At 39.1% G+C, this 27754-nt stretch overlaps 2 protein-coding genes across 2 annotated transcripts in view; one reads left to right on the forward strand and one right to left on the reverse strand.

Annotated features, from left to right (window-relative positions):
• bicc2 (bicaudal C homolog 2) overlaps positions 1–27754 on the forward strand; it is a 77522-nt gene that overhangs the window by 3250 nt on the left and 46518 nt on the right. The window contains exons 2-4 of the mRNA XM_061930230.1: positions 21465–21511; positions 21775–21844; positions 21931–22010. Of these exons, the coding sequence (XP_061786214.1) occupies positions 21465–21511; positions 21775–21844; positions 21931–22010 (197 nt within the window). The remainder of the gene's footprint in view (positions 1–21464; positions 21512–21774; positions 21845–21930; positions 22011–27754) is intronic.
• LOC133577047 (uncharacterized) lies at positions 4555–6071 on the reverse strand. The gene is made up of 2 exons (XM_061930560.2): positions 5751–6071; positions 4555–5683 (listed from the first exon to the last, which is right to left on the reverse strand). The coding sequence occupies exons 1-2, from the start codon at positions 5770–5772 to the stop codon at positions 5037–5039; spliced, it is 669 nt and encodes a 222-aa protein (XP_061786544.1). The 5' UTR covers positions 5773–6071; the 3' UTR covers positions 4555–5036.

Genomic DNA, 27754 nt, shown 5'->3' on the forward strand with positions numbered 1-27754 from the left:
CACATGTGAATAACATAAATACAGTCTATTATACAGCATTATTCACATGTGAATAATATAAATACAGTCTATTATACAGCATTATTCACATGTGAATAATATAAATACAGTCTATTATACAGCATTATTCACATGTGAATAACATAAATACAGTCTATTATACAGCATTATTCACATGTGAATAACATACATACAGTCTATTATACAGCATTATTCACATGTGAATAATATAAATACAGTCTATTATACAGCATTATTCACATGTGAATAATATAAATACAGTCTATTATACAGCATTATTCACATGTGAATAACATACATACAGTCTATTATACAGCATTATTCACATGTGAATAATATAAATACAGTCTATTATACAGCATTATTCACATGTGAATAATATAAATACAGTCTATTATACAGCATTATTCACATGTGAATAATATAAATACAGTCTATTATACAGCATTATTCACATGTGAATAATATAAATACAGTCTATTATACAGCATTATTCACATGTGAATAATATAAATACAGTCTATTATACAGCATTATTCACATGTGAATAATATAGTCTATTATACAGCATTATTCACATATGAATAATATAAATACAGTCTATTATACAGCATTATTCACATGTGAATAATATAAATACAGTCTATTATACAGTATTATTCACATGTGAATAATATAAATACAGTCTATTATACAGCATTATTCGCATGTGAATAATATAAATACACAATATTTAACCTACTTACAGTTGAACAGGATAAAACGTGTCACATGTTATAAAAACATGTGTCAATCAGAAAGATTATTATCAAAGACTAGGTCAGGCAAAAATAAATACGGTCAGCATTTCTACTGACAGTTTGGTTATGTTTGTGTTTTCATTCCTTCTAGTTTCTACTTCCTGTGTTTTTGAATCACTTCCTGTCCTGGTGCGCTTGTTTTGTCGGTATTTCCGGTTTGGTCTCTGTGTTTTGAAAAACCTTTGCTTACTGTTCCATGTCCAGCCAGCACACCTGATTCTCATTAATAAGTGTTATGTTGATCCACCTGAGTCCCTCCTTCTGTGCTGGATCATTCTACTTGTTAGTCGGCTTCCTGTTGCCAATAAATGTACTTCCGCCTGCTATTTCTCTGATTACTTTTTCGCACACTCTTGGCATTCTCTCGATGAGCTTCAAGAGGTAGTCACCTGAAAGGGTTTTCACTTCACATGTGTGCTTGAAGCTCATCGAGAGAATGCCAAGAGTGTGCAAAGTGTGCATTCATAGTTTTGATGCCTTCAGCGACAATCTACAATGTAAATACCGTAGTCATGAAAATAAAGAAAACACATTGAATGAGAAGGTGTGTCCAAACATTTGGCCTGTACTGTATATATATATATATATATATATATATATATATATATATATATATATATATATATATATGTGTGTGTGTGTGTATCTATATAACGGTTAACAGTATAATGATAAACCGCGGTAAAATTCCAGACGGTTAGTAATACAGTTAAAATTTGTATCTACCGAAAATGTATTAATGCATTTTAGGCAACACTGCTTACTTCCTGAAAACTGAAGCGCCTCAGCGCATGCGCACCGGAGCCGTTCGGCTCGGGGAAACACGGCGGCAACTACACGGACTTTGCTTTGAAAATGTTCCCTCCGAGTAAACAGGGCCGATCGCTTTGTTCCACCTCATTTCACTTGCTTCTACTTCTGTGGAGTCTCGGTGTGCGTTTAAGAGCGCAATGCTGTCGGAGGAGAAAAATATTTGATGTTCCAGTTTCATTTTGAACAGGCAACTCGCGTCCGTCCGTTACCTGCTGGAGCTGGCGATGTGTCGGGAACGTTGTTTATAAAGTCTTAAGTTTGTTTACTGGGATGCTCACTCATTCTTGAATTTAAGTGATAACTTTGTTATTGTTCAGTTATTTCACCTTTTTTTGTTAAGTACATAACTCCACATGTGTTCATTCATAGTTTTGATGCCTTCAGTGACAATCTACAATGTAAATAGTCATGAAAATAAAGAAAACGCATTGAATGATGAGAAGGTGTGTCCAAACTTTTGGCCTGTACTGTGTGATTCTTAAATAGACTGTCAATAAAATGAAAGTGCAAATGAAAATACCGCTTCACCGTTTTAGTTGTAATTTTTTTACGCTAATGAAACTTCTCGATGACTTTAGCGCCAGACTTCTTCTGTTTGTTTAAAATGTCATTACTGCCACAAGTGGTGGAAAAGGGTATTACAACCAATACGGCTGAAAAACAAATATAGTAAACAGTGTGAGGAAACACTGGTATAGAGGAACTTGGACCACTGTAAACACATTGGCAGATCCTTGCATTGACATTGTTAGCAAACATAGAATACTGGGGTCCAAACTTAAATAAACGAAGCGTTCCTCAGGGCACCCCTTTAAGTCCTCTCCTTCCTGGCAGTTACATATTGTTTCATAATGTGATTTATGCATACTTGCCAACCTTGAGACCTCCAATTTCGGGAGGTGGGGGGGTGGTGGGTGGGGGCGTGGTCAGGGGTGGGTGGGGCGTGGTTGGGGGCGTGGTTAAGAGGGGAGGAGTATATTGACAGCTAGAATTCACCAAGTCAAGTATTTTATACATATACAGGTAAAAGCCAGTAAATTAGAATATTTTGAAAAACTTGATTTATTTCAGTAATTGCATTCAAAAGGTGTAACTTGTACATTATATTTATTTATTGCACACAGACTGATGCATTCAAATGTTTATTTCATTTAATTTTGATGATTTGAAGTGGCAACAAATGAAAATCCAAAATTCCGTGTGTCACAAAATTAGAATATTACTTAAGGCTAATACAAAAAAGGGATTTTTAGAAATGTTGGCCAACTGAAAAGTATGAAAAAGAAAAATATGAGCATGTACAATACTCAATACTTGGTTGGAGCTCCTTTTGCCTCAATTACTGCGTTAATGCGGCGTGGCATGGAGTCGATGAGTTTCTGGCACTGCTCAGGTGTTATGAGAGCCCAGGTTGCTCTGATAGTGGCCTTAAACTCTTCTGCGTTTTTGGGTCTGGCATTCTGCATCTTCCTTTTCACAATACCCCACAGATTTTCTATGGGGCTAAGGTCAGGGGAGTTGGCGGGCCAATTTAGAACAGAAATACCATGGTCCGTAAACCAGGCACGGGTAGATTTTGCGCTGTGTGCAGGCGCCAAGTCCTGTTGGAACTTGAAATCTCCATCTCCATAGAGCAGGTCAGCAGCAGGAAGCATGAAGTGCTCTAAAACTTGCTGGTAGACGGCTGCGTTGACCCTGGATCTCAGGAAACAGAGTGGACCGACACCAGCAGATGACATGGCACCCCAAACCATCACCCAACCATGCAAATTTTGCATTTCCTTTGGAAATCGAGGTCCCAGAGTCTGGAGGAAGACAGGAGAGGCACAGGATCCACGTTGCCTGAAGTCTAGTGTAAAGTTTCCACCATCAGTGATGGTTTGGGGTGCCATGTCATCTGCTGGTGTCGGTCCACTCTGTTTCCTGAGATCCAGGGTCAACGCAGCCGTCTACCAGCAAGTTTTAGAGCACTTCATGCTTCCTGCTGCTGACCTGCTCTATGGAGATGGAGATTTCAAGTTCCAACAGGACTTGGCGCCTGCACACAGCGCAAAATCTACCCGTGCCTGGTTTACGGACCATGGTATTTCTGTTCTAAATTGGCCCGCCAACTCCCCTGACCTTAGCCCCATAGAAAATCTGTGGGGTATTGTGAAAAGGAAGATGCAGAATGCCAGACCCAAAAACGCAGAAGAGTTGAAGGCCACTATCAGAGCAACCTGGGCTCTCATAACACCTGAGCAGTGCCAGAAACTCATGGACTCCATGCCACGCCGCATTAACGCAGTAATTGAGGCAAAAGGAGCTCCAACCAAGTATTGAGTATTGTACATGCTCATATTTTTCATTTTCATACTTTTCAGTTGGCCAACATTTCTAAAAATCCCTTTTTTGTATGAGCCTTAAGTAATATTCTAATTTTGTGACACACGGAATTTTGGATTTTCATTTGTTGCCACTTCAAATCATCAAAATTAAATGAAATAAACATTTGAATGCATCAGTCTGTGTGCAATGAATAAATATAATGTACAAGTTACACCTTTTGAATGCAATTACTGAAATAAATCAAGTTTTTCAAAATATTCTAATTTACTGGCTTTTACCTGTATATATATATATATATATATATACATATATATATATATATATATGTTACGACTTGGCGAGAATGAGGACTCAGGTGCAGAAGGGGAACAATTGACACAGGCTTTATTTAAACAGTTTTCTTTGAAATCTCTTTGAACAGAGTGATTAAAACAAAGCGGCTACAGAACCTAGCTTTGATACATTAGAGAAACAAAAGACATATAGGCATAAGGCCATAAACAGAAAGTCACTCCATAGGGAGGAAAAAGGCAACAGCAAAATTACACACGAATCTAATAACAAAAAAAATCTATGATTAGCTACAAAAAGGTAAAAAAATCATGCAGAGGAGACTAGAAACTATAAACAGAAAGTACGCTACAAAGAGCTGATATAACTACAAACTAAAGCGCTCCAAGAGGAGGAAAAAAGGAAGGCAAGGCACTATGAAATAACACACAAAAAACTTGATCAAAAAACTTTAGCAAACGAAAATCACTCTTTCTCAGAGGAAACAAAGAAATCAATAAATAAGGCGAGGCAATACTTAACAACTTGGTTTGATGCTGTGGACAAAGGCTGGAGGTACGTGACGAGACGATATACTCTGGCACAAGACAAGAGGAGGAAGAGACATTTATACACATGAGGGAGGGTGACACAGGTGGGCACAATCAGGCAATCAGGAGAGACATCAGACCAGTGAAACGGGAGGAAGGGCAAGTGACCTGAAATGAGAGGGAGAGTTAACCTTTCAAAATAAAACAGGAAATGACAAGACAACATGAAACCAGACGAAACCCAGACAAGACTTCACCCAGGTGTGACAGAACCCCCCCCTCTAAGGCCGACTCCTGACGGCCCAGGAACCTCAGGGTGGAGTCTATAGAAGTCCCTGATGAGAGTGGGGTCGACAATGTGGCGGGACGGAACCCACTGTCTCTCTTCGGGTCCATATCCTTCCCAATCCACCAGGAATTGTCTGCCCCGGCCCCGGTTCCGTACTGCCAACAAGCGTTTAACCTTGTATACTGGTCCGCCTTCGATCATTTCGGGTGGTGGAGGGGACGTGGTGGCTGGGACCATGGTGCTTACTTTGGCTGGTTTGATCTGACTGACGTGGAAGGTGGGATGGACGCGGAGGGATCGGGGAAGACGAAGCCGCACTGCTGCAGGTCCGACGAGTTTATTGATTGGGAATGGGCCTACAAAACGTGGTGCCAGTTTCTTTGATGGAACCTTGAGGCGTAGGTCCTTGGCTGATAGCCAGACTTTCTGACCAGGCTGGTAGGCGGGCGCAGGCCGTCTCTTGCGGTCTGCCGCCCGCTTCATCCGATCTCCTTGTTTGTTCAATACCTGGCGGGCGGCTGCCCAAATACGGCGACAACGTTTGACCATGGCATGGGCGGAGGGGACCGACACTTCCAACTCATTCTCGGGAAAGAGAGGGGGCTGGTACCCTAAGGCACAATGAAAGGGAGAGAGGCCGGTGGCTGATGTAGGCAATGAATTGTGCGCATACTCTACCCAGACCAGGTGCTTGCTCCATGTGGAGGGGTTCTGGCAGACCAAGCACCGGAGGCCGGTTTCCAGCTGCTGGTTTAGTCGTTCGGTCTGGCCATTGGCTTCAGGATGATATCCAGATGTTAGGCTGGCCTTGGCTCCAATTAGTCGGCAGAACTCCCTCCAGAACCGTGATACAAATTGGGGCCCCCGGTCTGAAACAATGTCTTTGGGGAATCCATGAACTCTGAACACATTAGTCATCATAATCTCCGCCATCTCCTTGGCGGATGGTAATTTAGGCAAAGCGATGAATCTGACCATCTTGGAGAATCTGTCGACCACAGTGAGGACGGTGGTGTTTCCTTGTGAGACCGGGAGCCCTGTAACGAAGTCCATCGCGATGTCTGACCATGGTCTGGAGGGGATGGGGAGCGGGTGGAGAAGTCCCATGCGAGACCTGGAAGATGTCTTGTTCCTGGCACAGACCGAACACGCCTCTACGTACTCCCGGACCTCCGTCTCCATGGCTGGCCACCAGAACCGCCGGGAGATCACAAACATTGTTCTTTTAACTCCCGGATGACATGAAAGCAGCGAGGTGTGGGCCCAATGAATCACCCGGGGACGCAGCTCAATGGGGACAAACAATCGATTATCAGGACATCCCCTAGGTGGCGGGGCCACACCGTTAGCTTGCTTTACCTCAGTTTCTATTGGCCAAGTTACCGCTCCTACCACACAGTTCAGTGGAAGGATGGTCTCAGGTTGCTTGGCCTCAAGCTCGGGGTCGAATAGTCGTGACAGGGCGTCTGGCTTGACGTTGCGGGACCCCGGCCTGTAGGAGAGCGAAAAGGAAAAGCGATTAAAGAAAAGTGCCCACCTGGCCTGGCGAGAGTTAAGTCTCTTAGCCTTCTTGATGTATTCCAGATTCTTGTGATCAGTCCAGACGATGAATGGGTGTTCGGCCCCCTCAAGCCAATGCCTCCATTCCTCCAAGGCGAGCTTCACCGCCAGCAACTCACGATTGCCAACATCATAGTTTCTTTCAGCTTTGGACAGCCGCCGCGACAGAAAGGCACAGGGATGCATCTTGCTATCCTGTTGGGAACGTTGAGACAGGACCGCTCCTACTCCTTCATTAGAAGCGTCCACTTCCACGACGAACTGGCGCTGCGGGTCCGGAATGGTGAGGATGGGCGCTGAGGTGAAACGGTGTTTGAGTGTCTGGAAGGCCCTCTCTGCCTCTGGAGACCAGTGGAACCGCACCTGGGGAGAGGTAAGAGCATGGAGAGGAGCAGCTATTGCGCTGAAGCTTCTGACAAACCGCCTGTAAAAGTTAGCAAAACCCAAGAATTGCTGAACCTTCTTGCGGTTGTCAGGTGTAGGCCAATCGGCCACAGCGCTAACTTTAGCCGGATCCATCTGCACTCTTCCAGGAGCTACAATGAAGCCCAGGAAGGAGACAGTGTCGGCATGAAAAACACTCTTTTCAGCTTTAACATACAAGTCATTGTCCAAGAGTCTCTTTAAAACCTGAGTTACGTGGACTTGGTGAGTATCACTGTCAGGAGAATAAATCAATATATCGTCAAGGTAGACGTACACAAAATGGTCCAGGAAGTCTCTTAGAACATCATTGATCATTGCTTGGAACACGGCGGGAGCATTGGTGAGTCCGAAGGGCATGACCCTGTATTCATAGTGGCCGCTGGGTGTGTTGAATCCAGTCTTCCACTCGTCTCCCTCTCTAATTCGGACCAGATGGTAAGCGTTGCGTAGATCCAGTTTGGTGAATATTTTGGCCTGTTGGAGTTGGTCGAAGACAGAAGACATGAGGGGGAGAGGGTAACGGTTCTTGATGGTAATGTCATTGAGTGGGCTGTAATCAATGCAGGGTCTTAATGACCCGTCTTTCTTTTTCACAAAGAAGAACCCTGCTCCTGCTGGCGATGACGACGGGCGGATCAAGCCAGCTTTCAGTGATGCAGAGATGTAATCAGTCATGGCTGCCTTTTCTGGACCAGAGACAGAGTACAGGCGACCCTTGGGAATAGTGACCCCGGGCAGTAAATCAATGGTACAGTCGTAGGAACGGTGGGGTGGAAGTGACAGAGCCTTAGTCTTGCTGAAGACTTGTCGTAGGTGGTGATAACAGGAGGGAACAGAATTCAGGTCCGGAAATTCTGAGTCTGTGGCAGGATTGGCAGAAAAAAGATTAATTTCCTTGACATTTTTCTTTTGGACAGTAGAAAAACTACATTTCTGGGTACATTCCCTTCCCCATACACTGATCTTTCCCGTTCTCCAGTCAACACGAGGGTTATGCTGGTACAGCCACGGATACCCCAAGATTAGCGAATGAGAGGGTGAAATAATCAGGTATGGACAAATTTGTTCCTGATGACCGTCTATGTTCATTTGGAAAGGTTCACTGATGTGTGTGATGGTGAAAAGCTCCTTACCATTTAGAGACCTGGCCCTAATGGGTTTAGCTAGTGGTTCTGACTTGAGTCCTAGTCTCCTAGCTAAACCCCAGTCCATCAGACTCTCATCTGCCCCAGAGTCTATTAGCGCCTCTAGAATTGTGGTTGTGTGATGGGTTATCGTGATCTTGGTAAGAATACGGGGCATCTGAGGAACAGCCGGAACGTGACTCACCGCCTGGGATCCCTTGGTTGGACACGAAACGACAAGATGGCCGCCCTCTCCACAGTAAAAACATCTTCCCTCCATCAGCCGCTTGCGTCGTTCTTCTGGGGTCAGTCGGGCTCTTCCCAGCTGCATGGGTTCCTCCTCCCGATTTGTATGTAGGTGAGGAAGTAGCTCCGGAGGTGGACGCCGAGTTGTTGAGCAGCTCGGTGCAAAAGGACGGGTAGTTCTCACTGCAGCTTCCGATCCTCCACCTCGCTGTCGTTTGAGCTGGGCTAGTCGGTTGTCCGTCCTGATAGCGAGCGCGATGAGGGCATCTAGGTTATCGGGCAGGTCCAGGGGAATGAAGAGGTCCTGTATGGAAGCTCCAAGCCCCTTAAGGAAAACATCATAGAGCGCCATGTCGTTCCACCCACTTTCAGCTGCCAGCGTGCGGTAGCGGATGGCGTAGTCGCACACGGAACCGCTGCCCTGCTTTAAGCTGCTTAGCTCTTGTGCCTTTTCTCTGCTGGAGGACACCGGGTCAAAAGTTCTTGTTAGAGCAGCTTGAAAGTCTGTAAATGAGTGGCAGAGTGACGAGTTCCGCCCCCATTCAGCAGAAGCCCACGCCTTGGCTCTATCCGTAAGATGGGAAATCATGAAAGCAATCTTAGAGCGGTCAGTGGGAAATGCATGGGGCATCAGTTCATAGTGAATAGCACAGTCAATCAAAAAGGTTTTGCACAAACCGGGAACGCCAGCGTATGGCGCCGGAGGGGCCAGCTTGCATCCAGCTCCGGTAGGGGGTGACGACAGAGTGGGAGCGGCGGTTGGCGTGGGGGGCGGAGACGCTGGTTCTGGTCGAGTAAACTGCCCGAGTAGTCCTTGCAGCTGGGAGGAAAGGTGACCCATGTTCGCTGCCATCGCCGTCTGAAAATCCTCCTGTTGGGCGAGCCGTGATTCCTGGGCGCGCAGGATTTCCGTCAGTTGTTTAGCCTCTGCTGAGTCCATACTGGCCAGAGTATAATGTTACGACTTGGCGAGAATGAGGACTCAGGTGCAGAAGGGGAACAATTGACACAGGCTTTATTTAAACAGTTTTCTTTGAAATCTCTTTGAACAGAGTGATTAAAACAAAGCGGCTACAGAACCTAGCTTTGATACATTAGAGAAACAAAAGACATATAGGCATAAGGCCATAAACAGAAAGTCACTCCATAGGGAGGAAAAAGGCAACAGCAAAATTACACACGAATCTAATAACAAAAAAAATCTATGATTAGCTACAAAAAGGTAAAAAAATCATGCAGAGGAGACTAGAAACTATAAACAGAAAGTACGCTACAAAGAGCTGATATAACTACAAACTAAAGCGCTCCAAGAGGAGGAAAAAAGGAAGGCAAGGCACTATGAAATAACACACAAAAAACTTGATCAAAAAACTTTAGCAAACGAAAATCACTCTTTCTCAGAGGAAACAAAGAAATCAATAAATAAGGCGAGGCAATACTTAACAACTTGGTTTGATGCTGTGGACAAAGGCTGGAGGTACGTGACGAGACGATATACTCTGGCACAAGACAAGAGGAGGAAGAGACATTTATACACATGAGGGAGGGTGACACAGGTGGGCACAATCAGGCAATCAGGAGAGACATCAGACCAGTGAAACGGGAGGAAGGGCAAGTGACCTGAAATGAGAGGGAGAGTTAACCTTTCAAAATAAAACAGGAAATGACAAGACAACATGAAACCAGACGAAACCCAGACAAGACTTCACCCAGGTGTGACATATATATATATATATATATATATATATATATATATACATATATATATATATATATATATATATATATATACACACATATATTTATATATATATATATATATATATATATATATATATATATATATATATATATATATATATATATATATATATATATATATATATCCTGAAAATATGCAAACAAAACTGTGTTTAGATAATTGATACTTCAAACTAAAATATAATAAATATTAAGGAATATAACATAACTTGGCTTCGGAGAGCTTCAAAATGTAATGAATAAAATGCTAAAGTTGTTGATAAACAAGCAATTATTTTAATAATTAAATATGGTCATTTTTAATGAATTATTATGATAATTTAAAATTAATTATTTCAAATATGTTTATTTTAATGTATAATTCTATGGCTGGATGTAATAATAATAAAGATAATTCATTCATTCATTCATTCATTCATTCATTCATTCAATAAGGAGTCAGAAAAAATACAAATAAAAATACAATTAATTTTGATGTTTTTAGCAAATTATAGTAAACATTTATTTCGTTTTTTATTTTTTATTTAATACATTTATTTATTTTTAGGTAAGATAAACATAATAATACAATTTATCTCTAGTCTGGATGATTTACTTCTTGTCACCCTGTTGTCCCCCCGTCTTGAAAAAAGGCTGTCCTCACTCAGGTCCGCATGGAGCTGGAGGGGGCGTGGCCTCCAGCTCCGGCTGAAAATCAGGAGATTTTCGGGAGAATATTTGTCCCGGGAGGTTTTCGGGAGAGGTGCTGAATTTCGGGAGTCTCCCGGAAAATTTGGGAGGGTTGGCAAGTATGGATTTATGTAACTAAGGTGTTGTTTACCTCAGATAATGCTGCAGGTGATGTGTCGAGAACGTTGTCACAACTTGTTTATAAAGTCTTTACTTTGTTTACTGGGATTTGTTCACTCCTTTATTTAACTGCAAACTATCAGTAATAATAATAATAATAGTAATAATAATAATTTTAGATTTTATTTGTAAAAAAAGTACTTTACATTGAGTAAACAACCTCAAAGTGCTACAGTGTATTAAAAACAATTAAAATAAAAAGATAATAAAAATTAAAAATAAATAAAAACTAGAACAGCCAAATAGCTAAAACGAGTATCTAAAAAAAACTTAAAAAAAAAAAAAGCCTTTTTAAAAGCATCCACAGTCTGTGGTACCCCCAGGTGGTCAGGGAGAGCGTTCCACAGACTGGGAGCGGCGGAGCAGAAAGCCCGGTCTCCCATTGTTATAATAAATAAATGATAAATGGGTTACACTTGTATAGCGCTTTTCTACCTTCAAGGTACTCAAAGCGCTTTTGACAGTATTTCCATATTCACCCATTCACACACACATTCACACACTGATGGCGGGAGCTGCCATGCAAGGCGCTATCCAGCACCCATCAGGAGCAGGGGTGAAGTGTCTTGCCCAAGGACACAACGGACGTGACTAGGATGGTAGAGGGTGGGGATTGAACCCCAGTAACCAGCAACCCTCCGATTGCTGGCATGGCCACTCTACCAACTTCGCCACGTTTGTAGCTTTGTCCTCGGAGGTTGGAGGAGGTTAGCCTCTCTGGAGCGTAGGTGTCGTGTGGAGGATTTGGGGGTGAGTAGTTCTTTGAGGTAGAGGGGGGCATTTCCATGGAGGCACTGGCATCAGTGTTCAAATAACGTCAGTACTCGCTAAAATGTTTTGTCATCTCGTCGAATTTTAACACTGGCTGTGAAGATTGTGTATTCGATGTGCGAGGTGTCACCCCCGTTTTATTTTGTTGTTGGCCAAACTGTTGTACTGTTGGAGAAGATCACATCGTATTTATTAGACTTTACCTTCATTTGCCAAACTGCTTTGTGGTTTATTTTGATATCAAAAATTAAACGCCATGTGTTTTTTTTTTACATTACCGGTGTTTTTTTCATGTCACAAAGGTATTAATTTTGTTAACGTGTTATTGTGTATAGTTCATTCCAGTGACGTACGGTGAGGTTGATGACTGGTGAGGCACTGACTTCATCACAGTCAGATTTACAAACATATGAACCCTAAAGAGTATCTTATTCACCATTTGATTGGCAGCAGTTAACGGGTTATGTTTAAAAGCTCATACCAGCATTCTTCCCTGCTTGGCACTCAGCATCAAGGGTTGGAATTGGGGGTTAAATCACCAAAATTGATTCCCTAGCGCGGCGCCGCTGCTGCCCACTGCTCCCCTCACCTCCCAGGGGGTGAACAAGGGGATGGGTCAAATGCAGAGGACAAATTTCATTACACCTAGTGTGTGTGTGACAATCATTGGTACTTTAACTTAACTTTAACTTTACACATACAAACTGTAGCACACAAAAAAGCACATTTAATAAAAAAAACGTTATTATGGTCTTACCTTTACTTATAAATTAAGTCCATGCGCCGCAACTAAAGCCCTCACTTAAACTTTCCACGTTCAAGATTGAATCTATTTAAAAAAGTGTAACCGAGGGTTTATAAATGTCGCCTATACTGTATGAAACTACAAAATAACAAACACGGAGGCTCCAGTTTATTTACCTTCTTTTAAAAACTTCCGCTCCACCCCATGTCATCACTTCCTTCAAAATAAGAGCTCGAGGCATATACTGTATAACAGCGCATAACAGGAACTTAACATCACAAAGAGGAAAGCCCATGAAAATAGGTTACAAAAGTTATTTAATAAGAAGCCAAAAAGTGCAAAAACAATAATGTTCGTGTTGGAGGAGTTGTGAATTCGATACACCTGCAGTCTGCAGGTGTACCTAATGTTGTGGACCTGCAGTTATTCACAACTCCTCCAACACGAACATTATTGTTTTTGCACTTTTTGGCTTCTTATGAAATAACTTTTTTAAGTAGATTCAATCTTGCACGTGGAAAGTTTAATTGTGGGCTTTAGTTGATACAACAATTCTACGGCGGGGGTGCAGGAGGCGGGATTACTGGAGCCTCAGCCAGTGCGTCTTTTGCAGCCGTTTTATGATCGCACAGCACAAGAAATACGTTACACACATATAGTTGTTGACAAAATACACTGTACATTATATACCTCAGCTAACTAAACTATGGAAATGTATAATATAATTCATATAGCAATACAGTCTCACTGCACAGCAGGCCAGCAGTTAGCCGAGTCCGGAATCCATGTTGAGGCACTGAGTGACGTGCCTCAACTGGCTGCTGTTCACCGCACCGTCTCTTCTCAGTATTTGAACGGCAAATGTGAAAATTCAGCGATTTTGAATAAAAATAATCTAAAACTGGTGAAGTTAAATGGAAAATAACTTTATAGTATAATCACTGGATACATATAACAATTTAATTAATTTGTTTTCTTTTTACATTTTTTTTCTTTCCATGATGGCAGGTGAGGCCCCGCCTCACCTGCCTCTAGTGACTGCACGTCACTGGTTCATTCCTATACGACATATTTCTGCTCAAACTCTTAATGGATCTGTCCCGATACAGCATCTGCATGTACATATAAATGTACGTAACTTAAAATATGAGCCCTTCTTAAAGGCAACACTTGCTTTGACCTTAAAAAAGTTACAATTTGAGGTTAGGGGACAGCTGTTGCTCTTTTGTGGCCAGTAATGTAAAAGTGCTTCATTTGATTTGCATCAGAGCTTGCTTTTAAAATGTAAATATCGTCGAAAATCACCCTCATTTTTAATCGTAGCAGCTGTGATCGTGATTAAAACTTGGTTAGTCGAGCAGCCTTACTTTCTGCCGAGTACGGTACTTGCTGGTCGTGGTGCTGTACTTCCAAGTGAAGGCTAGAGAGACGTACATTTTAAGCATACCAGTGGCACACGGTTGCGTTCCAAGGGTTGTCTGAAGCTCAGCAGCACACGTCTTTAGTGGTGTTCCTCAAGGTTCCGTTTTAGGTCCTCTATTTTTCATCATTTGGACTATTCAACTGGTGGCCTGCGAGTTCAGTTCAAAATAAACTTTTGCAGCAAAAAAACAAAGAGTGATGTCCTAAGGTCCTTAAAAACTGACGATATAAATAGACCACGATCAAACGTCTACTGTAGAGGACGCTGGTTCTCCGAAATATACAAAACAAGACTAGTAGTGAAGGGTGAATCCCAGCCCCCCCCTTGTCCTTAGCTTTTTGGAAACGTGGCCCCTAAGATAGTTGAGTTGAATATCACTGCTGCAGGTAATACTTGCCAACCCTCCCGAATTTTCCGGGAGACTCCCGAATTTCAGTGCCTCTCCCGAAAATCTCCCGGGACAACCATTCTCCCGAATTTCTCCCGATTTACAGCCGGGTCCGTGCGGACCTGAGTGAGGACAGCCTGTCGTCACGTCCGCTTTTCCTTCATATGAACAGCGTGCCGGCCCAGTCACGTCATAACATCTACGGCTTTTGGAGAGTGCACCAACTGCACACACAACAAGAAGGAGACGAAGCAGAAGAACGAAGAAGAGACAGGCATGGCGACGACGAGTGACAAAGAATAGAACGAGGATGGACAATTCAACCCTAAACCCACTCCTTTCCTGCAAATTAAATTTCACAGATGCTGCCCATACCTATGCTTCTTCAGAGGCTGTGCTACTGGCTGCAAAGCATTGCACTGTCAAATACAACAATGAGTAGAGGAGTGTTATGTGTGTGTATATGTGTAAATAAATGAATACTAAAATATCTTATATATATATATATATATATGTATAATAAAATAAAATAAAAATATATATAGCTAGAATTCACTGAAAGTCAAGTATTTATTTTATATATATGTATATATATATATATATATATATATATATATATATATATAAACCCCGTTTCCATGTGAGTTGAGAAATTGTGCTAGATGTAAATATAAACGGAATACAATGATTTGCAAATCCTTTTCAACCCATATTCAATTGAATGCACTACAAAGACAAGATATTTGATGTTCAAACTCATAAACTTTATTTTTTTTTGCAAATAATAATCAACTTAGAATTTCATAGCTGCAACACGTGCCAAAGTAGTTGGGAAAGGGCATGTTCACCACTGTGTTACATCGCCTTTTCTTTTAACAACACTCAATAAACGATTGGGAACTGAGGAAACTAATTGTTGAAGCTTTGAAAGTGGAATTCTTTCCCATTCTTGTTTTATGTAGAGCTTCAGTCGTTCAACAGTCCGGGGTCTCCACTCTCGTATTTTAATGCGGCACACATTCTCGATGGGAGACAGGTCTGGACTGCAGGCGGACCAGGAAAGTACCCGCACTCTTTTTTTACAAAGCCACGCTGTTGTAACACGTGCTGAATGTGGCTTGGCATTGTCTTGCTGAAATAAGCAGGGGCGTCCATGAAAAAGACGGCGCTTATATGGCAGCATATGTTGTTCCAAAACCTGTATGTACCTTTCAGCATTAATGGTTCCTTCACAGATGTGTAAGTTACCCATGTCTTGGGCACTAATGCAACCCCATACCATTTGGTCCGGATGACACGATGTCGAATATTTCCAAAAACAATTTGAAATGTGAACTCGTCAGACCACAGAACACTTTTCCACTTTGCATGAGTCCATCTTAGATGATCTCGGGCCCAGAGAAGCCGGCGGCGTTTCTGGATGTTGTTGATAAATGGCTTTCGCTTTGCATAGTAGAGCTTTAACTTGCACTTACAGATGTAGCGACCAACTGTATTTAGTGACAGTGGTTTTCTGAAGTGTTCCTGAGCCCATGTGGTGATATCCTTTAGAGATTGATGTCGGTTTTTGATACCGTGCCGTCTGAGGGATCGAAGGTCACGGTTATTCAATGTTGGTTTCCGGCCATGCCACTTACGTGGAGTGATTTCTCCAGATTCTCTGAACCTTTTGATGATATTATGGACCGTAGATGTTGAAATCCCTAAATTTCTTGCAATTGCACTTTAAGAAAGGTTGTTCTTAAACTGTTTGACTATTTGCTCACGCAGTTGTGGACAAAGGGGTGTACCTCGCCCCATCCTTGCTTGTGAAAGACTGAGCATTTTTTTGGGAAGCTGTTTTTATACCCAATCATGGCACCCACCTGTTCCCAATCAGCCTGCACACCTGTGGGATGTTCCAAATAAGTGTTTGATGAGCATTCCTCAACTTTATCAGTATTTATTGCCACCTTTCCCAACTTCTTTGTCACGTGTTGCCGGCATCAAATTCTAAAGTTAATGATTATTTGCAAAAAAAAAAGAAAAGTTTATCAGTTTGAACATCAAATATGTTGTCTTTGAAACATATTCAACTGAATATGGGTTGAAAATGATTTGCAAATCATTGTATTCCGTTTATATTTACATCTAACACAATTTCCCAACTCATAAGAAATACTCAAATTCCAGTGAATTCTAGCTATAAATATACTCCTCCCCCCTTAACCGCCCCCCAATCTCCCGAATTCGGAGGTCTCAAGGTTGGCAAGTATGGCTGCAGGTAATAATCTTTATCTAACACTTTTCATTTAGCTGTCTTTGGCTAAGAAGTGTCTAGTTTTGCAGCTGTGGCCTACTTTTTCAGGGTCGAGTGGGAGGTCTCTGCGTCACTAAATGCCATCGACGTGATAAGCCGTCTCCGGACTAATTTGTGGCGGCCCCCACCTACACCACCTTCTCTCCCCACTCTATACTATTCTCTTGCCATTCCTCGGCCGGGGCCAGGGTTACCCGTAGTGATGAGCGGGGGTGAGGGCGGTCCACCCCCCCCCTCCTCCCCCCAGACTCTCAACCCTGTAAATGTCACACTGAAGCCGTGGCCTTTTAAAAATTGTTTATGTTCCGAGCAAATTCTCCTTTCCTTTTGTTCCGGTTGCTAAGCTAACGTCAACATTTTAAAAGCTGACATTGCAACGTCAACGTTGTTTCACGAGGATCTCTTTTGTCAAAGGCAAGATGTTTGAGTTCTATTTGTGGCCCCTAACAATATTTGTGGCCCCATTTTTGATATTTAATAGTAGTACTATGCATACTTGCCAACCCTCCCGGATTTTCCGGGAGACTCCCGAAATTCAGCGCCTCTCCTGAAAACCTCCCGGGACAAATTTTCTCCCGAAAATCTCCCGAAATTCAGGCGGAGCTGTAGGCCACGCCCCCTCCAGCTCCATGCGGACCTGAGTCCGCTTTCCCACAATATAAACAGCGTGCCCGCCCAATCACGTTATAACTGTAGAATGATCGAGGGCGAGTTCTTGGTTTCTTATGTGGGTTTATTGTTAGGCAGTTTCATTAACGTCCTCCCAGCGCGGCAACAACACACAACAACAGCAGTCACGTTTTCGTCTACCGTAAAGCAGTTCGTCTGCCGTAAACAGCAATGTTGTGACACTCTTAAACAGGACAATACTGCCATCTAGTGCATTTGATGAAAGCGCTTTTGTGCGTGCCACACAGCAATGTATCATCAGAGAGGGTGTTCAGCATGGTTAGAAAAATAGTGACAGAGAATAGAACAAGGATGGACAATTCAACCCTTAACTCAACAATGAGTAGATGAGTGTTATGTGTGTGTATATGTGTAAATACATGAAGACTGAAATTCAAGTATTTCTTATATATATATATATATAAAATAAAATAAATATATGTTTATAGCTAGAATTCACTGAAAGTCAAGTATTTATATATATATATATATATATATATATTTATATATATATATATATATATATATATATATATATATATATATATATATATATATATATATATATATATATATATGAAATACTTGACTTGGTGAATTCTAGCTGTAAATATACTCCTCCCCTCTTAACCACGCCCCCCGCTCCCACCCCCACCCCCCACCTCCCGAAATCGGAGGTCTCAAGGTTGGCAAGTATGACTTTCATAAGTTGCTACTACAATCGAATTTTCCAAAGATCCAAATTAGGGGTGTCACGATACAACCTTTTCACTCCCGATATTGGAGCCTTGAGTATAGGCCGATATCCATATTAACCCGATACGATACTTGTATTATTTTGTAAGGTGGAATGTTGCAAAAATGTCGGATCAAGTGAAATTACCCAGAGAACATTGGTAGGTATGAAAACACTAACATTACGACAGATTTTTGATGTTGAGTGACAGTTGGTGTTTTGGCGACACCCAGTGGTCACAATAATTCATTACATTAACTGCATCAGGCAGGAAATTCAATGATGCAGACGCATTTGTTACTGGACACTAATGCTCTTCCATCTTCCGATATGCAAATATAATTACTTGATACTTGTTTGTATTGGCACACTTTTAATAACATTCAGACTTTACTTAAATCAATAACAGAGCATCATCTTCTCACTAGTGCAACAACAGTTCCGACCGGAACTCTCTAATAAATAAAGTTCCTTGAGTGAATAATATAAACTCACTACACCAGTATGTTTTAGCGCTTTCATGGCAAGTTTACTGACAGATATAAGTAAGAACTTTAAACTACTTTATATTAGAAATGGCAACATTGCGGATGAATGTGTCCCATAACGAGAAGATAGAGGATGCATGCAAATTTTCAGGACTTATGCAGATCCCGAATACAGATCAGCAGGTACCAGAAGGTAAGAAAAGTTGCTTTTGCATAATATTGTGAAACAAAATGCCAGATAATATGTCTTACCTTATACACACACCATAATAATACTCTGTAAAGGTTGCCCTCGAGTGGGTTCTTCGGACCACCACACACTGCCAGGAGAGCCAGGAATTTCAGGGTATAACACGTTTTTTTTTTCATAAAAGATGCTTTTCAGCAAAGTGTCTTTTGTCTGCTGCGTCCGCTCAGCAGCACCTAAAACTCCAACTACTTCTTGATTAGATAACAAGGCCCACCTGGGCCATCTACGCACCTGTCGCTGTCTTCGAGGCCGGTCCTGACACACCCCGTTCCGCGGCAGACCCGCAGGCCACGCCCCCCTCCACATACTCGTATGTTGAAGCACAGTACAATCCATCATAGCTTCATAGCTTACCAAAGTCGTACAAAAACATTTTTGATAGATTTTTGAGCGCCGTGTGTAATGTTCTATATTTTCAATGGAACATATACAATGTTGGTGTTGTTTACTTAAGTCATATTGCAGTCTACACCTATCTCTTATGTGTGACTGCCATCACACTTATCATTACACCATGCACTGAATAAAATAGCTTCCAAGTCGGTAAACACAACCAAAATTATTCCGTACATTAGGCGCAGTTTTGAGAAAATTAAAGGATTTTAAGTGCGTCCGTTACTTCCTGTTTTTGTACATCCTTGTTTGTTTTAGTTTCCATGGCAACTGATATAGTTTCACCTGCCTCATGTGTTCGGGACACACACCTGCTCTAATCAAGAGACTATTATTTAAGCCTGTCTTTGCCTGTTAGTCGTCCTGGCGTCATTGCTCTTTTCATGCCACAGTTTCATCCTCTGTTCATGCCACAGTTTGTTTCTTGCTATGCCATAGCTTATGCTAGTTGATTACTTTCACTCCAAGTGCGATCAGCCGTGTTTTCCGTTTTTTGTACCTTTTTGAGAGAATATAATGAAATATGTTCCTACCTTCACGCTTTGTCCGGAATAGTCCGATTGCTTCCCGGGAGAACAAACCTCGCAGTAAGCTGCGACACCCCCCCCCCCGTTATGACAACAAGGGTTTTAATTAAAGTGTATATTTTATTGCATGCAATAATACGCTATATTACTGCGGCTAAAATACAAACCCCGTTTCCATATGAGTTGGGAAATTGTGTTAGATGTAAATATAAACGGAATACAATGATTTGCAAATCATTTTCAACCCATATTCAATTGAATGCACTACAAAGACAACATATTTGATGTTCAAACTCATAAACTTTTGCAAATAATAATTAACTTAGAATTTCATGGCTGCAACACGTGCCAAAGTAGTTGGGAAAGGGCATGTTCACCACTGTGTTACATGGCCTTTCCTTTTAACAACACTCAGTAAACGTTTGGGAACTGAGGAGACACATTTTTTAAGCTTCTCAGGTGAAATTCTTTCCCATTCTTGCTTGATGTACAGCTTAAGTTGTTCAACAGTCCGGGGGTCTCCGTTGTGCTATTTTAGGCTTCATAATGCGCCACACATTTTCAATGGGAGACGGGTCTGGACTACAGGCAGGCCAGTCTAGTACCCGCACTCTTTTACTATGAAGCCACGTTGATGTAACACGTGGCTTGGCTATGTCTTGCTGAAATAAGCATGGTAACGTTGCTTGGATGGCAACATATGTTGCTCCAAAACCTGTATGTATCTTTCAGCATTAATAGTGCCTTCACAGATGTGTAAGTTACCCATGTCTTGGGCACTAATACACCCCCATACCATCACACATACTGGCTTTTCAACTTTGCGCCTATAACAATCCGGATGGTTCTTTTCCTCTTTGGTCCGGAGGACACGACGTCCACAGTTTCCAAAAACAATTTGAAATGTGGACTCGTCAGACCACAGAACACTTTTCCACTTTGTATCAGTCCATCTTAGATGAGCTCAGGCCCAGCGGAGCCGACGGCGTTTCTGGGTGTTGTTGATAAACGGTTTTCGCCTTGCATAGGAGAGTTTTAACTTGCACTTACAGATGTAGCGACCAACTGTAGTTACTGACAGTGGGTTTCTGAAGTGTTCCATGTGGTGATATCCTTTACACACTGATGTCGCTTGTTGATGCAGTACAGCCTGAGGGATGGAAGGTCACGGGCTTAGCTGCTTACGTGCAGTGATTTCTCCAGATTCTCTGAACCCTTTGATGATATTACGGACCGTAGATGGGGAAATCCCTAAATTCCTTGCAATAGCTGGTTGAGAAAGGTTTTTCTTAAACTGTTCAACAATTTGCTCACGCATTTGTTGACACAGTGGTGACCCTCGCCCCATCCTTGTTTGTGAATGACTGAGCATTTCATGGAATCTACTTTTATACCCAATCATGGCACCCACCTGTTCCCAATTTGCCTGTTCACCTGTGGGATGTTCCAAATAAGTGTTTGATGAACATTCCTCAACTTTATCAGTATTTATTGCCATCTTTCCCAACTTCTTTGTCACGTGTGGCTGGCATCAAATTCTAAAGTTAATGATTATTTGCAAAAAAAAACCCCGTCTTTGTTGAAAAGGATTTGCAAATCATTGTATTCCATTTATATTTACATCTAACACAATTTCTCAACTCATATGGAAACGGGGTTTGTAGAGAGAGGGCTGCATTGATAAAAAAAAATAAAAATACAAATAAAAACATTCTCTATCTTATTTGTCTGTTGCAGCTCCAAAGACCGGCGATGGTGTGACAGGCGAGGAGTTTTTCGAGAAAGTAAGTCAAACGCCAAACATTTGTTTGCGAAAGTTTTCAGCTCAGTCGACGCCAATGTTCAGCCTCAGTGCACGAGAGCTCGCAGGTAATTAAGGCTGACGGATGAGAGCGCCGCGTCCTGTGATTACAGGTTTCACGGACACCATGATTACAGACTTTGAAATGCAAATGAGCCTTTGTGTTGTTACACTCGGCACGTGTCGCGTCCTCGCCACAGACAAAGACAGCTCTGTTTCACTCGCCATTGTTTTTGCCCGCCGCAGGTGATGAGAGAAACCGACACTCAGGTAAAATGGCCGTCCAAGTTGAAGATTGGAGCCAAGTCAAAGAAAGGTGAGGGATTGCAATAAACCTCTCACACGTGATGAGGATCCCGGTGTTGTGTTGCACCTTTTCAAAACTGAGCTGTTATCTTTCAGATCCACACGTGAAGGTGGAAGGCAAACGAGCCAACGTCTTGAAAGCCAAAAAGAAGATTCTAGAAGTTCTAGAAACCCGGGTGAGGCTTCTGAGCCGTTGTTTGTACATTCAGCACTGCACACGTTCTACACTTTCACTATAGCCAGTAAGTAAGTACCGTATTTTCCGGACCATAGGGCGCACCGGATTATAAGGCGCATTAATGGAGTCATATTATCATTATTTGTTTCTAAATATAAAATACTTCCTTGTGGTCTACATAACATGTAATGGTGGTTCTTTGGTCAAAATGTTGCATGGATTATAGAATAAAATAGAAAGCACTTTATTGATCCCTGGGAGATATTCAGCACCACAGTTCGCTCACAATAGACAATAAATACTTAGCTATTTTTACATATGAATAATATAAATACAGTCTATTATACAGCATTATTCACGTGTGAATAATATAAAAACAGTCTATTATACAGCATTATTCACGTGTGAATAATATAAAAACAGTCTATTATACAGCATTATTCACGTGTAAATAAAATAAATACAGTCTATTATACAGCATTATTCACGTGTGAAAAATATAAATACAGTCTATTATATAGCATTATTCACATGTGAATAATATAAATACAGTCTATTATACAGCATTACTCACATGTGAATAATATAAATACAGTCTATTGTAGCTGAGATAGGCTCCAGCGCCCCCCGCGACCCCAAAAGGGAATAAGCGGTAGAAAATGGATGGATGGATGTACAGCATTATTCACGTGTGAATAAAATAAATACAGTGTATTATACAGCATTATTCAAGTGTGAATAATATAAATACAGTCTATTATACAGCATTATTCACATGTGAAATATATAAATAGTCTATTATACGGCATTATTCACATATGAATAATATAAATACAGTCTATTATACAGCGTTATTCACATGTGAATAATATAAATACAGTCTATTGTACAGCATTATTCACATGTGAATAATATAAATACAGTCTATTATACAGCATTATTCACATGTGAATAATATAAATACAGTCTATTGTACAGCATTATTCACGTGTGAATAATATAAATACAGTGTATTATACAGCATTATTCACGTGTGAAAAATATAAATACAGTCTATTATACAGCATTATTCACATGTGAATAATATAAATACAGTTTATTGTACAGCATTATTCACGTGTGAATAATATAAATACAGTGTATTATACAGCATTATTCACGTGTGAAAAATATAAATACAGTCTATTATACAGCATTATTCACATGTGAATAATATAAATACAGTCTATTATACAGCATTATTCACATGTGAATAATATAAATACAGTCTATTGTACAGCATTATTCACGTTTGAATAATATAAATACAGTGTATTATACAGCATTATTCAAGTGTGAATAATATAAATACAGTCTATTATACAGCATTATTCACATGTGAATAATATAAATAGTCTATTATACGGCATTATTCACATGTGAATAATATAAATACAGTCTATTATACAGCATTATTCACATGTGAATAATATAAATACAGTCTATTGTACAGCATTATTCACGTGTGAATAATATAAATACAGTGTATTATACAGCATTATTCACGTGTGAAAAATATAAATACAGTCTATTATACAGCATTATTCACATGTGAATAATATAAATACAGTCTATTATACAGCATTATTCACATGTGAATAATATAAATACAGTCTATTGTACAGCATTATTCACGTGTGAATAATATAAATACAGTGTATTATACAGCATTATTCAAGTGTGAATAATATAAATAGTCTATTATACAGCATTATTCACATGTGAATAATATAAACAGTCTATCATACAGCATTATTCACATGTGAATAATATAAATATAGTCTATTATACAGCATTATTCACATGTGAATAATATAAATACAGTCTATTATACAGCATTATTCACATGTGAATAATATAAACACAGTCTATTATACAGCATTATTCACGTGTGAATAATACAAATACAGTTTATTATACGGCATTATTTACGTGTGAATAATATAAATACAGTCTATTATACAGCATTGTTCACGTGTGAATAATATAAATACAGTCTATTATACATCATTATTCACGTGTGAATAATATAAATACAGTCTATTATACAGCATTATTCACATGTGAATAATATAAATGCAGTCTATTATACAGCATTATTCACGTGTGAATAATATATATATACAGTCTATTATAAAGCATTATTCACATGTGAATAGTATAAATGCAGTCTATTATACAGCATTATTCACATGTGAATAATATAAATAAAGTCTATTATACAGCATTATTCACGTGTGAATAAGATAAATACAGTCTATTTTTTACAGCATTATTCACGCGTGAATAGTATAAATACAGTCTATTATACAGCATTATTAACGTGTAAATAATATAAATACTGTCTATTATACAGTTTATTCACATGTGAACAATATAAATACAGTCTATTATACAGCATTATTCACATGAGAATAATATAAATACAGTCTATTTTTTACAGCATTATTCACGCGTGAATAGTATAAATACAGTCTATTATACAGCATTATTCACATGTGAATAATATAAATACAGTCTATTATACAGCATTATTCACATGTGAACAATATAAATACAGTCTATTATACAGCATTATTCACATGAGAATAATATAAATACAGTCTATTATACAGCATTATTCACATGTGAATAATATAAATACAGTCTATTATACAGCATTATTCACATGTGAATAATATAAATACAGTCTATTAAACAGCATTATTCACATGTGAATAATATAAATATAGTCTATTATACAGCATTATTCACATGTGAATAATATAAATACAGCCTATTATACAGCATTATTCACGTGTGAATAATATAAATACAGTCTATTATACAACATTATTCACGTGTAAATAATATACATACAGTCTATTATACAGTATTATTCAGGTGTGAATAATATAAATACAGTCTATTATACAGCATTATTCACATGTGAATAATATAAATACAGTCTATTATACAGCATTATTCACATGTGAATAATATAAATACAGTCTATTATAAAGCATTATTCACATGTGAATAGTATAAATGCAGTCTATTATACAGCATTATTCACATGTGAATAATATAAATACAGTCTATTATACAGCATTATTCAGGTGTGAATAATATAAATACAGTCTATTATACAGCATTATTCACATGTGAATAATATAAATACAGTCTATTACACATCATTATTCACGTGTGAATAATATTAATACAATCTATTATACAGCATTATTCACATGTGAATAATATAAATACAGTCTATTATACAGCATTATTCACATGTGAATAATATAAATAGTCTATTATACAGCATTATTCACATGTGAAGAATATAAATACAGTTTATTATACAGCATTATTCACATGTGAATAATATAAATACAGTCTATGATACAGCATTATTTACGCGTGAATAATATAAATACAGTCTATTATACAGCATTATTCACATGTGAATAATATAGTCTATTATACAGCATTATTCACGTGTGAATAATATAAATACAGTCTTTTATACAGCATTATTCACGTGTGAATAATATAAATACAGTCTATTATACAGCATTATTCACGGGTGAATAATATAAATACAGTCTATTATACAGCATTATTCACATGTGAATAATATAAATACTGTCTATTATACAGCATTATTCACATGTGAATAATATAAATACAGTCTATTATACAGCATTATTCAGGTGTGAATAATATAAATACAGTCTATTATACAGCATTATTCAAGTGTGAATTATATAAATACAGTCTATTATACAGCATTATTCACATGTGAATAATATAAATACAGTCTATTATACAGCATTATTCACATGTGAATAATATAGATAGAGTCTATTATACAGCATTATTCACGTGTGAATAATATAAATACAGTCTATTATACAGCATTACTCACGTGTGAATAATATAAATACTGTCTATTATTCAGCATTATTCACATGTGAATAATATAAATGCAGTCTATTACAGAGCATTATTCACATGTGAATAATTCTAATACAATTTATTATACAGCATTATTCACATGTGAATAATATAAATACAGTCTATTATACAGCATTATTCACATGTGAATAATATAAATACAGTCTATTATACAGCATTATTCACGTGTGAATAAAATAAATACAGTCTATTATACAGCATTATTCACATGTGAATAATATAAATACAGTCTATTATACAGCATTATTCAGGTGTGAATAAAATAAATACAGTCTATTTTTTACAGCATTATTCACGTGTGAATAGTATAAATACAGTCTTTTATACAGCATTGTTTATATTATTCACGTGTGAATAATATAAATACAGTCTATTATACAGCATTATTCACGTGTGAATAATATAAATACAGTCTATTATACAGCATTATTCACATGTGAATAATATAAATGCAGTCTATTATACAGCATTATTCACGTGTGAATAATATAAATACAGTCTATTATACAGCAGTATTCACATGTGAATAATATAAATACAGTCTATTATACAGCATTATTCAGGTGTGAATAAAATAAATACAGTCTATTTTTTACAGCATTATTCACGTGTGAATAGTATAAATACAGTCTTATATACAGCATTGTTCATATTATTCACGTGTGAATAATATAAATACAGTCTATTATACAGCATTATTCACGTGTGAATAATATAAATACAGTCTATTATACAGCATTATACACATGTGAATAATATAAATGCAGTCTATTATACAGCATTATTCACGTGTGAATAATATAAATACAGTCTATTATACAGAAGTATTCACATGTGAATAATATAAATACAGTCTTTTATACATCATAATTCACGTGTGAGTTTCATTTTTTAATGATTTCTGTGCCTCCGCATTTTTTCAATGAAAAAACTGTGCCTTGGCTCAAAAAAGGTTGAAAAACACTGACATAAATGATGGTATTTTGAGAGGTAATCATTGAAGTCGGACATCACTGAAGGCCTAGGTGGGAAACCCTGTTTTTAGTTACGATTAACACAACGTGCCAACTTCACTGACCCTTCCTGTTTTGTTGGTGTTCTCCTGTAGCAGCGTCACGCCTTCCTTTGAGTTCTATTCCCCACACCTGCTTTGTTTTCGCAATCAAGACTATTTAAGTTGTGCGTACGCTATCCTTCTTTGTGTGGACATTGTTGATTGTCATGTCATGTACGGATGTACTTTGTGGACGCCGTCTCTGCTCCACACGCTGTAAGTTTTTGCTGTCGTCCAGCATTCTGTTTTTGTTTACTTTGTAGCCAGTTCAGTTTTACTTTTGTTTTGCATAGCTTTCCCTATGCTTCAGTGCATTTTCCTAGCGGGACTTGCCTTTTGTTAATTTTTTGGTTTAAGCGTTACATACCTTTTACATACCAAAAAAGGTTGAAAAACACTGCACTAGACCACGGCACATTATTATAATTATTGAGTTGCAAAAAATATTTTTTGGAGCAATTAGGTGAAGTTGCATGATTTCCCACGGCACACCAGACAATATCTGATCTAGATAACAACAGAACTTATTTTATTAGCACGCCGAGATGCGCTGCGGTGTTACGATGGTGTGCCTGGAATGATCCAGCCGCGAGAAAATGCATATCGCAAGACATTTTTTCATATAGGAGATTTATCAGAGTAACATGTTTCCTGTATTAAAAAAATAAAATAAAAATCAAACACCAATATAC

Source organism: Nerophis lumbriciformis, linkage group LG36, assembly GCF_033978685.3.
Source record: "Nerophis lumbriciformis linkage group LG36, RoL_Nlum_v2.1, whole genome shotgun sequence".
NCBI lineage: Eukaryota > Metazoa > Chordata > Actinopteri > Syngnathiformes > Syngnathidae > Nerophis > Nerophis lumbriciformis.

Coding starts and splice junctions, on each gene's coding strand:
- LOC133577047 (XM_061930560.2), bottom strand. CDS start 5,772: ATGGAGCAAGCACCTGGTCTGG. Junction 5,684..5,750: donor GGAGCAAGCACCTGGTCTGG/GTAGAGTATGCG, acceptor ATTGTGCCTTAG/GGTACCAGCCCCCTCTCTTT.